The sequence below is a fragment of the Chelonoidis abingdonii genome, chromosome 17 (genome assembly GCF_003597395.2).
Source record: "Chelonoidis abingdonii isolate Lonesome George chromosome 17, CheloAbing_2.0, whole genome shotgun sequence".
Lineage (NCBI taxonomy): Eukaryota > Metazoa > Chordata > Testudines > Testudinidae > Chelonoidis > Chelonoidis abingdonii.
Genome location: NC_133785.1, coordinates 7,287,022 through 7,304,014, shown reverse-complemented (window position 1 = coordinate 7,304,014; position 16,993 = coordinate 7,287,022). Strand labels below are relative to the sequence as shown.

General features: G+C 51.2%; 1 protein-coding gene across 2 annotated transcripts in view; it reads right to left on the bottom strand.

The window, feature by feature from the left end:
- Positions 1-3,288: 3,288 nt before the first annotated feature.
- The window catches only part of STX5 (syntaxin 5), a 27,210-nt gene continuing 13,505 nt past the window's right edge, over positions 3,289-16,993 (bottom strand). Inside the window, exons 1-12 of one of the 2 annotated variants that reach the window (XM_032798932.2) lie at positions 8,916-9,088; positions 7,753-7,922; positions 7,427-7,637; positions 7,255-7,325; positions 6,886-6,941; positions 6,430-6,500; positions 6,118-6,234; positions 5,863-5,919; positions 5,679-5,751; positions 5,340-5,440; positions 5,135-5,256; positions 3,289-4,871 (exon numbers count right to left, since the gene is read on the bottom strand). In XM_032798932.2, coding sequence (XP_032654823.1) covers positions 4,712-4,871; positions 5,135-5,256; positions 5,340-5,440; positions 5,679-5,751; positions 5,863-5,919; positions 6,118-6,234; positions 6,430-6,500; positions 6,886-6,941; positions 7,255-7,325; positions 7,427-7,618 — 1,020 coding nt within the window. In that variant the 5' untranslated portion in view covers positions 7,619-7,637; positions 7,753-7,922; positions 8,916-9,088 and the 3' untranslated portion in view covers positions 3,289-4,711. Of the gene's footprint in view, positions 4,872-5,134; positions 5,257-5,339; positions 5,441-5,678; positions 5,752-5,862; positions 5,920-6,117; positions 6,235-6,429; positions 6,501-6,885; positions 6,942-7,254; positions 7,326-7,426; positions 7,638-7,752; positions 7,923-8,915; positions 9,668-16,993 lie in introns of those variants that run through there. The other variant, XM_075073094.1, reaches the window with a different exon arrangement.

Here is a 16,993-nt window from a genome sequence, read left to right as displayed (position 1 = left end):
TGCGGTAGGCGGCCCGACCGAAGGCATTACGCATGCGTAGTTCAGCAGCGTCAGACGCTTTTCGGTGAGAAGTTACACCTCCCCCTATTTGTCGCCGAAGAGGTGGAGACAGTACGCATGCTCAGAAAAACCGACGCTCAACGCGGCTCAGAACGCTGCGCTGCGCATGTCCACAAAAGCCCCCTCTTTCGTTTCTGAAGTTTCTGCTGCGGCTAGGAGGGAGGCTCGGGGACAGCGCTGCCCCTGCGGTGAGGGTTCGAGTCTTACCTGCGGAAGCCAGGACCTCCATCGGATCTGCGTTCAAGTCGCATCCTAGTAGAGAATGTGGCAGTGGGACCACTAGCTACCTAGATCATCTGCCTTTTCCCCATCCCACACCCCCAAGATCCTGGGTTCCAGTCCCACCAGTGGATCCTTGGCCATATTCTGTGGCTGCAGCTTCATCTTTGGACATCTGCCCTCTCCTGCCCCCATTGGCCTCAATCCCTGGGACCACCCCTGTGAAGGCCCCAAGCTTCAGCATCTGTGGGAACTATTATAACTCCTTTCACAGTATGACAGACAGCCACGGGGGCCACAGCTCTGCCAAAGGTCCTGCCTTCATTGTGGGTATAGAGGCAACATGCAAGCTTGTGCTCCTTTACCCATTAGGACAACATCACACCCTGTGCACTAGGGATGACATATATCAGAGGGCTGGTATTCCAGCAGCCAAACCCACTTCAGGGGCAAAGGAGGTGCAGAAGCATTTTTGGGGGGGAGGAGGGCAGAAGCAGCCTACCTTCCCCCAGTGCCTTGTGCAAAACTAAGGTAAATGCACCCAGGATGAGTGAGCACAACCTCAGCCTTTCCCCACTTGCCATTTCATCCTGAGTTTTGCGCTGTTTCTCCTAAAGACCCTGGAGACAGATCACGTAGGAACCACTGCTTTCATTTCTAGCCCCCATGTTTGGAGAGGAAAAGTGGAAACCCTTATGAACCAGACCAAAAAGAAATCAACTCCCCCCAGATCATTTTATAAAATAGAAATCTGGTGATTTTTATGGGGGCCAACTTTTTTTTTTTTTTACTCCTTGAGATAGGCACTATTTGCAACCTCTTTGGGTCACAGGTTGTCTCTGCTCTGTTTGTGCAGGGCCAGCACAACAAGGCCCTGGACTAAGGTTCCCACACACCAACTAATGAACTAGAGGTGCAAAGTGGGAGGTACTGCACCTGGAGAGGAGCAACTGGTAGGATGGACACACTTTCCAGGGCCCTGAGACTGCAAGAGATCCCACAAACATCATCCATAACCAGAACAGGCATTCCCCAAAAACATGCCCCAGGCAGTATCTTTTGGGACCATGTCATATTAAGTGACCATATCATATTAATGCTTTGTGTATCTCTGTGGGCCAGAGACTGTATGCACTCCATGGGGGGAGCAGGGCCGCCCGGGGGGGGGGCAAGTGGGGCAATTTGCCCCAGAGCCGGCAGGGGCCCCCACAAGAGTTTTTTTGGGCCCCTGGAGCGGGTCCTTCACTTGCTCCAGGGCCCCCAGAAAACTCTCTCAGAGCCTGGGGCCCCTGGAGCTGCTTCTGCTCCAGGTCATCGTCGTCAATTCAGCAGCGGGGGTGGGGGTGGGGGTGGGGGTGTTCTTCCACTCCAGGTCGAAAGGACCCCTGCTGCCGAATTACCGCCGAAGCAGAAACCGATGCCGAAGTGCAGGGTCTTCAGCAGTAATTTGGCAGCAGAGGGCTCCTGCTGCGGGTCTTCGGGGCACTTCAACGGCGGGTCCCGGAGCAGAAGGACCCCCCGCTGCTGAATTACTGCCAAAGCAGGGGCCCCCCACTGCCAAAGACCCCAGGCAACCTGAATCCTCTGGGCCGCCCTGGGGGGGGAGGGTTACCACAGCTCCTCCAGGAACCAATACCCCAGAGGTCAATTAAGATGAATTACTTAAGGCTTAGGTTGTAAACACCTCCAGAGAATTGTTTCCTGTGGGGGAGGTTTGAATATCTGGTCCAATCTGGCTTTTCCGGACACTAACAACGGAAGAGGTTTTGCTCTGCAAAGGTAAACTGACGTAGGGCCATTTCTCTGATCCAGCAAACAGACAGGACTTTCTGTCTAAGGGGGGACCCCAACCCTCGTGGAACAGTTGGAAAGACATTAGCCGAGTGGGCCTCCTAAGACAGATGGGTGATGTCCACTATTAGCATGCCTCTAGACTAGGATCTTTTTTTTAAAAGATGTTCTCTGTTATGCTTTTACCTTAAAAATACATGTGCTTAAAGAGCTGCAAAGTGACTTGTAATTGCTGGCAATGCACTGGTCATACTCCTCAGGCACTGGCTGTGAGACAAACCTGCTTGCTGGAGATATCACAGTGGAAGGCTGTGCAGCCTCAAAACCCCAGTGAGGAGGGACTGGGACAAGGGTCTCTGCCCAGAGACCAGTGACAGCTGGAGACCTGAGTGGACCACAGGAGGGATACAGTTGAAGTTACCCTGAAACTATGGCACCCAGTTTGCCTTGCATTGCAGGGGCTTGTCAGGACACTAACATCTCAGTGAATCAGAATAAGCTTCTCAGTGAACCTTCCACCCATCCCCTGCAAGGGGTCTCTCCTTTCATGTCTGCTCCTTCCTGGTTCTGATGCTCTAAGAAACTGAACTGTTGCCACTAGGCTTGGCCCTCTGCTGGTGCCCAGCACCCCCACCAGCACTTTTTAAATTATCCTATTTGCAGCAGCCCTGTTGCCCCCATCCCAGCATCTGGTTTATATACAGTCTCCCACCACCACTGTCAGCTCAGCCCAGAGGACTTGGTGTTCCCCTCCCTCTGCCATCTTTCCTGGAGAGCAATCAGCAGGTTCCAGCTGGAAGCAGCGGCCAAGCACAGGCCCCTCTCCCTCCTTCCATCCAAAGCCCAAAGGATCAGACCCAGCTGACCGGGCAGGGCAGACTGAGCTCAGTGCAGCTGCAATGATCTGCATGGCCCCAGTCTCTCCCCTCTCCACTTTTCTCAGTCAGAGGACACGGTCCAACTCCTCAATATATGAGGGAAGCTGGCCAGCTGGTTACCAGCTCAGAGGTGTGGGGAGCAGGCTCAGCCCAGGAACTTGCAGGTCACTCCCAGCAGCTTCCCAGCTAAGAGGAGACCAGAGCACAGAGACCTCAGGGTCGCACTGGGCCTGTGGACAGGACCCCCCTTGTCTCCCCACCCAGGACAGTGGCATCCCTCCCCAAAAACCTGTGCCATCCCCAGGGCCCAGCCCGCAGGAGACATATGGCCAGCAGCAGGTTGGGGTTACAGTCAAGCTTTAATTTCTTTCCAGACTGACTCTGCGCCCATTCCTCCCAGCCAGGAAGGGGCAGGTTATACCCCTCCTCTTCCTCACAGGTCTGTGTCTCCCCCATCACCTGACTGCAAAGGGACTCTCATTAGCTAGAGGGGACAGCACCCACATTGGAATGTTAAGACCAGGTGATTGTGGGGAAGAATCCTCGGGGTGAAGGGGGGCTGAGGTCACAGCAGGGTCATGACCAGGGATCATCTCAAGCCACCATGATCAGGCCCTTAGCGCCCTGGGCTAGGCCAGAGCAAGGCTATTTACATCAACCATTGGACAGGACATTGTGTGAGAGTACCAGCAGGGGGAGGAATAAGGCCCCTGCCCCTCCCCACTCCGCTGGGGGAAGGGGCATCACCCCATAAGGGGTTGGGGTTTAGCAAGACCATAGAGAGATGGTGAGGGGGGCACCATGGCCTAGCACCTCCTACGATGTTAAGGGAAGGAGCCACACACAGCTCACTGCAGGGACCACAGTGGAGGGGACTGAGCTCTGCCCCCCATGCCACAATCACAGCTCAGGTGCAAGGAGCCCAGTGCTGCCCTCCCCAGAGGGGGGACCATCAATGCAGGCCTTAGAGCTTCTCTGGGAAAGGCCAGTGCGTGGTGGTACTTAGGCAACAGAGCAACAGCGGGAGCTGGGTGTGGGAGAGACACACCCACCTCTGCACTGACAGCCATAAAGACAGACCTATCCAACTGTCAGGGCCAACCCCAGCTGCAGTGGCGCCCAAGTGGCCAGGGAGGGGTGCAGAGTGGGGAGTCTGTGCTTGGGACAGCTCCATAACTACGAGAGAAGGATGAGACTTAAATACACAAAATACAACTAAGGGTGGGGGGAATGGGGCTAACCCGTCACTCAGCCAAATGCCCCATGGGGCTGGCGAAGGCACGTCCAGGGGGCAACCCCTTCCCCATGCACACCAGAGAGCTGCTAGGTGATGAGTGCCAGGGTGAGGGCAGTTAGTCCTGGCTGCAGACAGCTGGTGAGCCCCTGCGCAGGATAGGGGGAGGAGTAGTCCCACACGAGGTGTGAGGTGGGCTCTGGTGAGAGTCCCAGCACTAGAGGTTCCTCCAACACTGGTGTCAGCACCCCACAGGCAGCACCCTTTGCTGCAGAGTCCTGGCGCTACCATACATGGGAACCAAGGCACCTGCCTGCCCCAACTCAGTCCTGGGACGTCCAGCCTGGGGGTTCCCGGAGTTGTAGCAAAGTCCACAGGTCACAGCGTGAGGAGGGAGAGCCCCTCTGGCACCAGCCTTCTACACCTGGGTGAGAACTAAGAGTCAAGCGCACAGACGTCCAGTAGTGGCTCTGCCAGAGAGAGGGTGGGGGCTCCAGGTGCTGGGGGATGGCAGGTGCAAGGGGACAGCTCAGGCCAGGAACACCACAAAGATGATGAAAAAGACGATGAGGATGAGGAAGATCTTGACCATGAGCCAGCGGTTGGAAGTAACTGACTGGAAGTATTTGAGGATCTCAGAATGCGCAGCTTCCACATTCAGCTGGGCGTCCTCCACGTTAGCATCAATCCTGTGGTGGGGAGAGAGGAAACAATTGAGTGATGGGGCCCCTGGACTGCCCCACCCACCAGGCCTAGTCCCAGAGGATGAGCTCCAGACTCTGGGTGTGGCAGAGATGAAGCTTGCCCCCAGGGCCAACATGGATGAGTTACAGATGGCCACTGTTCTGTGTGGGGAACGGGTTTCAAGCCTCAGGAATGCGGGATAAGCCCCCAGCTAGGGCTGTAGGGAAGGAAGCAGGAAGCTGTCTAGCCATGCCTATGAAGTTGGTACCTCTGGATGGTCTCCTCTTGCTCCTTCACCATGTGCGCCAGCTGCTGGAAGATGGAGCCCAGCTCCACGATGGTGGATTCAATGTTCTGCATGGTGTCTGCCCGGCTCTGGATATACGAATCCTACAGAGGCGAAGGGGAGTCAGTGCCTGGGCAGCCTCATCCCCACCATCCTGTCTCTGGAGCACTCCTCCCCCGACCAGTACCTGTTCATCAATCAGCTGCAGTTGCTGGCTCGTCCGGTTGTCCATGTCAATGGCCACATCCCCCGCCCGCCGGGGTTCATCCTGCAGCATCGCAGAGCCACCTGCAGAGAGAAGCCAGTGTAGTCTGGACTGCCAAAGACTAGGGAGCCCCGCAGCCAAGCCCCAGGCTTCCGCACTCTGTGCTCCCAGAGCGGGAGGGCCATCCCTGTCTCCACACAGGAAGTTACCTTCTGGTCTACCTTCCCTAGAAGATGGCAACTATGCCCCCCCCCAGACGGTGCAGCAGCCCCTCTCACCCCCCACAAAGCATCCTCCCAAGACAAGGGGCTCTGGACTCACCCAGGTTGCTGGCAGTAAGGGGAATTGGGGTGCGGGAGAAGTGCTCACGCCGGGTCCGCTGTTGCTTCAGGTTCTAGGGGAGCAAGGAGAGATCGAAGCTGGGGTTAGATGGGGGCAGGTGGGATCTTGGCACGCTAGTTCTCCCCATGGAGGGAGGGGAACAGGGTACACACTCAGATCTTACCTCTGTTCTCACCTCCAGCACTGACTTGAAGTCATTGGACATTGAGGCCAGTTTGGACTGAAAGGGAGGAAGTGAAAGGTCAAAAGGGAAATGGGAGCAGGGCCCTGACTCAACTATTCCCACCCCAGCTCAAAATCACAGCCCCCTCCACAATCCATTCCCCCTCCACCAGCTCAGAGCCACCCCATTGCCCTCATCAGCTGCGAGCACTGCCCACTCCCCATGTCTGTCTCCAGAGGCTCCACTCCCGCTCACCTGCAGCGACACCACAATGGTGTTGGAGTGGGTCTGCACATGCCGCCCGCTCTGGCTGCCCTTGGCCCGCACAAAGTCCTGCAGCTCAGCAATCTGCTTGTTCAGGTTGTTGATGTCCTGGGGGAGAGAAATTGCTCCAATCTCAGTTGAGGCCCACACCCCCACCCGATCCCAGCTGCCCTTTGGCTCCCACCCAGCTGGGGCTGCTGTTCACAGGCTCCAGGTCCTTTCGTTCCTGCCAACCCCATCTCCCAAATAAAGAGGCCATCTCTGTCTCAGCCACCAGGAGATGCAGGCCTAGATCCCACTAACCCGTTTGATGATGTATGTCAGCTCCTCTATCTCCACCGCCTTGTCGTCAAACAGGGACTTCCGCTTGGCCACTGGGGACAGAGAGAGGATTCAAGGGGTGTCCTCTGTGAGGCCAACCCACCTGGCAGGCAGTGGGGCTGTGGACAGCCCCAAGGTCAGCTCACAGGAGTCTCAGCTTCTTCTCTCCACCGCAAGTGCCCTGCTTTATCATGGCCCCCAGGATCAGAGCTAACAGCCCCTCACACATGCAGACACAGCACCAATTACCCTCCCTTGCTGCTCCTCAGTGGCCCCATAGCCCATCCCAGCCGAGTGAGACAAGTCTGTGTCTCCAGTTCACAGTGGCTATAAAGAGGCAAGAAGCCATGTTAACCCCCAGTGCCATCAGCAGCCCCTCCATGTGTGAGCCCACACCCCCAGGCAGCCCCCTCCTACTCTCCCTCTCCCCCCACTCACAGATGGTCAGCTTCTCCAGCTTGGCAAAGGTGTTGCTGAGATCTTTCCCGATGCGCCTGGGTGGAGGTAGAACAGAAGTACAGAGTTAAGGGTGGGGTAGGGTCTGTGGTCCCCTAGTTGGGGCCTGCTCACTAAACACACCAGCAGAGCACTCCCTCTTTACCCCAGCCCTGACCTCCAGGACAAGCCCCTCCCGTCCCCACTCTAGGCCAGGCAGCCTGCCTCACCGTTCCACAAGATTCCTTCCTTGCCCATTGATCCTGAGCCGCCACCACCACATAGTCCCAGTTACCCAGTTGCTGAGCCCCCTTCCCAAGCCTTGGCTGGCCCAGCCCTCCTCCAAGACCAGGTCACTCTGGCCCCACTCACTTGGCTATGACGGTGAATTCGCTCCTCTGGCGCATGGCGTTCAAAGCGGGTTTATTCAGCTGGAGCCCATTCTGAAAGGAGAAAGACAGACTGAACTCAGGTGTTCTGGGGATGAGCATCCCCCATACTAACAAGGAGTGGGCCTGATGCCCCACAGGAAATGAGGACTCACCTTTCTGCTCTGCAAGGACTTGCAGGCAGAGAGAAACTCCTGGGTGCGATCGCGACATGACATGGTGTCCGGGAATGACAGGGAGGAGGCGACGGTGGTGGCAGCAGGTGGGGGCAGCTCCTGTATCTGCGAAGGTCCCAGATAAACGCCCTGATCCGTGTTCTTAGAGCCGTGGCGTTTTCTCGTATTCATTGAGGCTCATAACCTGGTGCTAAGGAGAGGGGAGGCCATGGGCTCAGGGGCTTGGTTAATGGCAGAAAACCAACACCCTTCTCACTTGTCCCCATTAACCCTTTGTCCCACCCCCACTCCTCAAGCACATTCACTATCACATCATCTCCTCTGGTCCATTCATCTCTAACTGCAGCAAAGTGGTCAGGTAACTCCAAGGCACCCCTGCCTCCCCATGCAGGAGCAGCCCGACACAAGATCCAGACGGGGATCCAGGCTCCTATGAGCTCAGAGGAGGATGTAAAGGGCTTCCCCAGCAATTCATCTGCAGTTCAGAGAGGAGAATGCTTTGTGGTGCCCAGAGTGCAAGGGAAGAGCCAGGCATGTACAAAGGGAGAACGCCCCCTGCCCCACTGCACAGCTGCAGAAGCCCCCCGGAGGTATCAATGCTATCCTGCCCCAAGCTTCAGTGAGGTCCAGTCCCCATGTGAGCAGCCCAGCAAACAATATGACACTGGGTGACACTGACAGGCAGGGATAGTGGCAGCAGAAGCCAGTGTCAGGATCAGTTCCATGCAAGCAGAGGCAGCAAGGGGGCAGGACTGGGAGCTCGGCTCCCCAACAGAACCCAGAGTAAAATAAACACTGAGGGCACTTGGGTCCCTGTCCGTATGTTGGGGTGATCAATCATTTTCTGTCAAAGTCCAAATTTCTTGGTCAAGCTATAGTCAAATTCAGACTCCAGACACACATTTTTCACATGCAATAAACAACAGCAACAACAGCTGGTAAATATAAAGATTTCATAGTCTGTTCAAAAGTGTCTGCTAGTCCAGATTTGGCCTGCGGTCCGCCTGTTGACTACCCCTGTGCACCAGCCCATTTGGTGAGGTGAGAGCTGCCCCACAGCCCCCTTCTGCATACCACTCAGTGTCCCTAAGCCCATTAAACAGAGAAAGGAAGTGAGGCACAGAGCGGCGGTGGGGGGAGTGACTTCCACAAAACGGCAAATAACGGCTAAGCGGCAGAGCCAGAGAGAGAACCCAGGAGTCCCTGGCTCCCAGCCCCCCACCTTCCCACACTGGGCCCCAGAGCAGGGTGCCTGGGCAGGGGGCTCTGAGCGGGGAACTCCGGGGGGTGGGAGGAGCAGGGAGAAGTGACGCTGTAAGGCTCAGCCAGGGCAGAGCCTGAAAGAGGGAGACGGGGAGTGGGGGAGAGGAACCTTTGGGGGGCACAGAGCGGGGGAGGGGGAGCCCGGGGACCCCTTTGGGGGGCACAGAGCGGGGGAGGGGGAGCCCGATCCCACCCCCCGACTCACCGAGACGCAGATGTACCGCTGGTTATCGCAACCTAGACCCCACCGGCCGGGTACAACGTCACTGCCACGTACGCATCACGTAATACGTCAGCGCGCCACGCCGAACATGCCACGCCCCCTCGCCGAGGAGCGGCTTCTTAAAGGGGCCGCGATTGTTATCAGCAGTTCTGACCCCTCGTAAACCCAGCGTGGCGGGGAGCTCAGTCGGGTCGCCCCAGGGGACCAGCCCCTAGCTGAAGGCTCGGCGCGCGGCCACGGGACCCCCTCCGCCCCCCCTACACCCAGCCTCTGGGCCCCCCGAAACTGCCCGTGCAGAGCTGCTCTCCCCCACCCCCCACACGCTCCTCAGGTGTCCAGGGAGCCCACACCCTGCCATGGGGCGCTGCCCCCCATGCCCTGCCCTGGGCCCCGCCTCCAGCCCCTGCCCGGGGCAGTAAGCCCAGCACACAAGCAGCTGTGAAAGTTACGTTTATTCCCCCTCTCTGTTAGCAGCAGAGCAGCCCTCTAGGCTGGAGGCTTTTCCCCAGCGGCCTCGGCCTCCTTGGGACTGCGCTCCGGGCCAGGATCGCTGGCCCCAGGCAGCGTGGTGGCAGACGTCGTGCTCTTCGTGCTCCTTATGGAATCACGCCGGCTACCAAAGATGGAGACACGTCTCCAGATGATCCGGATGTTGAGGCTCTCTGCTGAATGCACCTCGGGGGTTGGGTCCACGATCCGCAGCTGCTGCTTGCACTTAGGCCTGAGCTTGCTGTCTGCAATGGAGGAGCGTAGGCTATCAGCATATTGCCGGACCACACGGATACCCCCGGCCTCACCTATCCTTCCTTTTTGTTGGAATTATTTATGCAGGATATTGTCATGACACTGATTTAACCTTCAATTCCTTTATTGAATCCAAAGGCCAAATGGTATTTATACAATTGCTCTAAACATGCCTACAAAGCCTAAATAATAAGCAATTTACCACATCCAGACAATAACAAAACATTTATAAGCATTTGATCAAGATACTTACAAATGAGCTAAACCCTGGGGGTACTTAGACCCATACTGGTTGGCTCCAATATGGCCAAGCACCTATTAGTAATTAATTCTTTAAGAGTTAACTTTTTTTCTGCCCTTTAACAAATAAGTGATGTCTGTGCCAGGTACTGACTTCAGCTACAAAAAACAATTAGAGACAGGTCACCCTTATTCCCAGTCTTAATCCAGATAAGATTACAAATTTCTTTCTCCCCTATGTCTTTCCTCTCTATCTGTCCCCTCCTTCCTGCTGTCCAACAGTTTTTCCTTTGGACTTGGGTTCCCATGGGCCTTAATTTTTGCAGTAACACAGGTGTGTGGAGTGGGAAGGGCCATGTTGGCTCATTGTAAAACCAAAACCATTTGCAGTCACCCCATCAGTCTGAGGCCGCCTCTTCAGAAATGTCTTCTGATTTCATTAGTTATTCTTTGAACCAGACATGCTCCCTACTTCAAGCCTTCTGGCCCTATAACTAATTACTTTCAAGGCCATTTTTTACAACACATTTCTTCAGCCAAATGTAAGCTAACTTGAATTCTCTATTTTTTTTACTTATTCTACATTCCCCACTTTGAAACACTACATACTATGTGGGTTTTACTACATTAAGCATTTCAAACATATTTCTACAATTTTATACAACCCTCAAACTTTGCAATATAGAATTAACAGAATCATCACCACAATAACAATGGTAATTACCAAAATGTTGAATGACCACCATTACTATATGAATGTAGTCCCACATTATAAGATTGCTCTGCCATTACCAGCATAGACAGTTTTTGCTTCACCAACTTCCCAGCAGCATCTCAGTTGTACTGTGAAATTTGGAGATTGCTCACCCAGAGTGAATGTACATGCTGGCAACTGTCAGTAGGACATTACACCTGTCCATGTAAGTGTCCTCCAGATGCAAACAGCAGTCCAGGTCTGGGGCTTTCCAGACCTTGTAATTGCCATGCAACACCATATGTGTGGTAGAGCTTTCCAGTATTTCCACTGGTAACACTCTGGCCAAGGCTTTTTTTCCCCACAAGCTTCATAGTTTGGACCCTTGTTTCTTTCTTTCCCTGCACCAATGAGGATTACCTCCCTTGTACCTAACCTTTAAGTTTTCTGTGGTCATAAAAGAGGGCAACCTTCTTTGTTCTGTCATTTAAGGATGCTTTTACTTTATACATCATGTATTTACAATGTACTATGCATGTTTTTGCTTTTTACTTTTCATGGTAGCAACTTAATTTTACCTTGTGCATCTCCAAAAAAATAAAAATAAAAAAAATTACATCATGCTTATAAAACAATTCAATGCTTTTTATCAATAAATTATTTGCTTTGTTCATTTTTAAGATACAATACCCTAGATGCTAACTCTTGTTGAAAACACTTCTTCATTTAATCATAGAATCACAGAACTGGAAGGGATCTTGAGACAGGGCCAGCGCAATCCATTAGGCGACTTAGGCGGTCGCCTAGGGTGCTAACACTTGGGGGGTGGCAATCACGGCAGCCGGATCTTTGGCCATCCCGGTTGTTGGCGGTATTTCAGGGGCGGGACCTTCCGCCACCTCTGTCCAGGGTGGCATTTCGGGGGCGGGACCTTCTCCTGCCTAGGGCAGCAAAAAAGCTGGCGGCGCTCCTGCCTTGAGAGGTCATCTAGTCCAGTCCCCTGCACTCATGACAGGACTAATTAACTAGACCATCCTTAAGAGGCGTGTATGTAACCTACTCTTAAAAACCTCCAGTGACAGAGATTCTACAACCTCCCTAGGCAATTTGTTCCAGTGCTTAACCACCCTGACAGTTAGGAAGTCTGTCCTAATGTCAAACCTAAACCTTCCTTGCTGCAGTTTAAGGCCAAGGCTTCTTGTCCTATCCTCAGAGGTTAAGAAAAACAATTTTTCTTACTCCTTGTAACAACCTTGTACGTTATTGAAAACTGCTATCATGTCCCCTCTGTCTTCTCTTTTCCAGACTAAACAAACCCAATTTTTTCAATCTTCCCTCATAGATCATGTTTTCTAGATCTTTAATCATGTTTGTTGCTCTCCTCTGTACAATTTGTCCACATCCTTCCTGAAATGCAGTGCCCAGAACTGGACACAATACTTCAGTTGAAGCCTAATCAGCGCGGAGTAGAGCGGAAGAATGACTTCTCGTGTCTTGCTTGCAACACTCCTGCTAATACATCCCAGAATGCTCTTTGCTTTTTTTTGCAACAGTGTTACACTGTTGACTCATATTTAGCTTGTGATCCACTATGACCCTCAGATCCCTTTCTGCAGCACTCCTTCCTAGGCAGTCATTTCCCATTTTGTATGTGTGCAACTGATTGTTCCTTCCTAAATGGTTGCAATCCTTCTGCAGCCAGCTTCTGTTAAAATGCTTAGAGTGTGTCAGCTTGGTTTCAAAGTGACACAACAGTCCCCAATAGTTTAGCTTCTATGCCAATTTTTGGCAGGTTTAAGCGTTTTAAAGTTTAAATTTTTGTCCATAAAGTCCTTTTAATAGTATTTAACCATTTTTGACCAAACTCCAGAGACTGCAAATGAGTGAAATTCAATAAAGCTGGTGCCTGAATAAGCTATCCATTATTATACAGTATCTGCTTAATGGATTTAACCCTAAGCCATTATATGGAATTTGTTTTTCATTTTAAGAGATTTTAATCTTGTATTCAATTAGCTTTAGTAGAAATATTCTTTTTCCATTTATAAAACACTCCCATGTAAGTTTTCACTCCCTTCATAATATTTACTTTACACCACAGTTAAACAAAACTTTTGGACAGATTTTTAACGGTTAAGCTCTGTTTCTTATATTCACTGATCTTCCTTGGTTCTGGGTTGGCTTCTGTTTCCAAAGTACACAGGCATCTGAAAAAGAAAACAACCTGTTCTGGCTCCTCATAGGAGCTTTCACAGGATTGTATTGAAATAAATCATGTATGTTTCTTTTATCCTGTTTACAGTATACGCTGCATAGTCCATGGGGAAATGCACATTCCTTCCTTCCTTACTTTAACTTCAATTTTTTATTTGCTATAACATTATATTAGCCATATATGAATTTTCATGTGAAGTGTAACAGTTTTGTGTTTTCAGAATTTCCATGTCCCCTTATCAAAGTGACTGATTACTCAGAGCCACCTTAAGGCTCCCTCTTCCTACATTGTTTCTCTTCTACTCCTTTCTGCTGCCTTTGCCCCAGTGGCACACTGTCTCTTCATTCTTCCCCTGGAGCTCTTTTACCTGCTCTTTTATTACTGCAATAGGATCAGGGTCTCTCCCCACTAGCCAGGTTCTGGCCGCCCCTACCACATCCTCTAGCCCTGATTTAAAAGTATCTTTAACTTTATAAAAACATGGAGGTACCCAAAGGTTTAAATGCTAAATAGCAAAGCCAAAGAACACTACCTTTGTTAACACACCTGTGTTTGGCAAAAAACGTCTCTTCTGCAACTTTGCATTAAAGATTCAAACAGATTTTGAGTGAAATCTTTTAAAAACCAACTCATTTTAAACCATGCAAAATAGGGTTCTACAAACCAGGTGTGCTGGTTTAAGGCCTTAAAACCTTACATAATTAAACAAATTTATTTCCCTTTAAAAAATAAATTTATTTTGCTTAACTCTCCTTGCACTGATCTAATTATTTTTACACAACCATATCCCGATTACATTCCTTACTGGTAAATTCGTAGGCAGTCGAGTTCCAGTGGAAACCCCTTATTTCTATTTAGTGATTTTGACTAAATCGTCCATAGTCAAATTATTCAAATCAGATTGTCTCTGCCTTCAGCAGTCATGTACAATTGATTATTTACAGACCATTCTTTGGGAAAGGGGCACATTTTCCTTCAGAATGGCTGCAAAGGCTTCCGGGGACAAAAGCATAGTGGTAGTAGTCCTCACCACCTATGCAGTGCTAATTTGTGCAACAGTTCCTTTTAACTCCTTGCTCTTTTTCCTTAAATCACTTACTTATCTCCCAAAGTGACACATTTATCAGACGATTTCTTGGTTGCTAGCTTATCTTTGTCCTTTTTTGTACCCATTCTTTAGCTATTAACTACTGTTCTCTCCATGGTCTCCCTTGGGTATTACTCTTTAAAATACCAGTGGCAGTCAATGGACCTCTGCCATGCCATGCCAATAATTTATCTATTTACAGCATTCAACAGACCTTTGTTATGCTCTGTCAGGAATTTATTTGTGGCATTTATAAGAACATAAGAATGGCCATACTGGGACAGACCATTGGTCCACCTAGCCCAGTACTCTGTCTTCCAACAGTGGTCAGTGCCAGATGTTTCAGATGGAAGGAACAGAAAAGGTCAATTTACTGAGTGATCCATCTCCTGTTGTCCAGTCCCAGCTTCTGGCAGTCAGATGTTTAATGACACCCAGAGCATGGCATTACATCTCTGACCATTTTGGCTAATAGCCATTGTTGGACCTATCCTCCATGAGCTTATCTAACTCTTTTTTTTTTTTAACCTGCTTTACTTTGGCCTTTGCAGCATTCCCTGGCAATGAGTTCCACAGGCTGACTGTGCATTGTGTGAATGGATCCCTGCTGTGCTCTGCCAAGCATTCTTTTACATAGATATCCAAAGTACTTCTCTCTATTCCCCTTATATTACTGAATTTCTCTTTAGGAGAGAATTCTCTATTGGCAGTACAGAATTACAGACATTACTGTATATATACAGTAAAAGCTGTATTATCTAGCACTTTACCAGCCAGAAAGCTCTATAAACCACCATTCCTGATCATCACTGAAAATTTGGTTTCTAGTCCGGTTGCTGCAGAGCTTGCAGGTTCCCTACCTGCCTCTGCATGGCTCCCCGGAAGTGGCAACATGTCCCTGCTGCTCATAGGCGGAGGAACGGCATGAGGGGTTTGGAGTGTGGGAGGGGGTGCAGGGCGCAGGCTCTGGGAGGGAGTTTGGGTGCAAGAGGGGGTTGGAGTGCAGGAGGGAATGCAGGGTGCCTGATCTGGGCAGTGCTCACCTCATGCAGCTCCCTGTGAGCAGCAACCTGTCCCTGCTGCTTGTAGGCGGAGGTGCAGCTAGGCGGCTCTGCATGCTGCCTTTGCTCGCAGGTGCCGTGGCCAATGGGAGCTGTGGAGCCAGGGCTCAGGGCGGGGTGGGGGTAGCACACAGGGCCACCTAACTGCGACTCCACCTAAGAGCAGCAGGGACATATTGCCACTCGCATGGAGCCACCCAAGGTGAGCACCACCTGGATCCAGCAACCTGCATCCCTGCCCCCCACCCCAACCTCCTTCCCCATCCCCAGCTCTAAGCCCTCCTCCACACCCACACCCACAGTAATAAGTCACCAGGACTAGATTTTATGCACCCAAGCTGTCATAAACAGATAGCTAAGGGTTAATGTTTCTTGTACCTGTAAAGGGGTTAACAAAGGGAACCAGACACCTGACCAAAGGACCAATCAGGAAACCGGATTTTTAAAAGTGAGGGTGGGTTTGGCTTTGTTTCCTCTCTTTGGTTTCTCTCAGCTATGAAGAAACAGCTTTTCTTTCTATCTCCAAACTTCTTTCTACCCTGTTGTACCAAGTTGTAAGTACAAAAGGAAAAGCAATAGGTTGATATTGTAGTTTGTATTTACATGTGGGTACTTTGCTGGACTGGTTTAAATTGTCTATCTTTTGAATCAGACTGTTTATTTCTATTTTCTTATAAGCAATTGCCCTGTATGATCTCTTAATGCAGAGTTGATTTACTATGTACTTTCCTTCTTTTCATATCAAGTTTTCTTTTTAAAACCTGGTTGAGGTTTTTGGTTTCTCTGGTTAAAGCTACGGTCCGAAGGGAGGGAGAAAATCTCTTTGTGTTAGCTTGACTAGGTTTGAATGCATAGCCTCAGGGGGAGGTAAATTGCCCTCCATGGTTTGCAGTCAAGTAGTTAGTACAGCATCACTCAGGCTAACCCAGAGAGGGGGGAAGCTGGGGATGAGATAGAGGAGACAAGGGGAGGTACTTGTTTTCCCTGTGGTAGGAGACCCAGGGGTTCTGGGTCTTGGGGAGTGCCCCAGGGATAGGTTTGAGCGACCCCGGGACGATCAGGAGCCCTGAATCCTGATTGGTGGCAGCGAGATCAGATCCAAGCTGGTATAAGCTTGGGGGGAGTTTCATGCTAAGCCCCCAGATTTTGGACGCTAAGGTCCAGATTTGGGACAGAGGCTTATTACACAAGCGTTCTGAAGGATCTCAGAAATTAAACTACAGAACTATTAACTGTGGTATGTAACCAATCACTTAAGTCAGCTCCTGTACCAGATCACTGGAGGATAGCTAATGTGATGCCAAGTTTTTAAAAAGTCTCCAGAGGCGATCGTGGCAATTATGGGCCAGTAAGCCTAACTTCAACATCAGGCAAATTGCTTGAAACTACAGTAAACAACAGAATTAATCAGACACATGGATGAACAGGATGTGTTGGTGAAAGAGTCAACACAGCATTTGTTAGGGACATCTTGCCTTGCCAATCAGTTTGAATTCTTTGAGGTCAACAAACACATGCACAAGGGTGATCCAATCAGAGGCAGCTCCAGGACCCAGCATGTCAAGCATGTGCTTGAGGCGGCAAGCCGCAGGGGGCGCTCTGCTGGCGCTGCGAGGGCGGCAGGCAAGCTGCCTCCGGGGGTTTGCCTGTGGAGAGTCCGCTGGTCCCGCGGCAGGTCCGCCGAAGCCACGGGACCAGTGGACCCTCTGCAGGCAAACCACCGGAGGCAGCCTGCCTGCCGTGCTTGGGGCGGCAAAATTCCTAGAGCCGCCCCTGGATCCAATGGATATGGTGTATTTGGACTTTCAGAAAGTCTTTCACAAGGTTCCTTGCCAAAGGCTCTTAAGCAAAGTTAGCAGCCATGGCATAAAAAGAAGGTCTTCTCATGGATCAGTAATTGGTGTGATACAGCATGGCCAGAGGGCAGCATAAGAGTGTTAGCAGGGGGCCTTATTCCCTGCCAAGGGAGGAAGGTTTGCTTTAGATTAACTAGAACAGCTGTGGCCAATTAGAGCACCT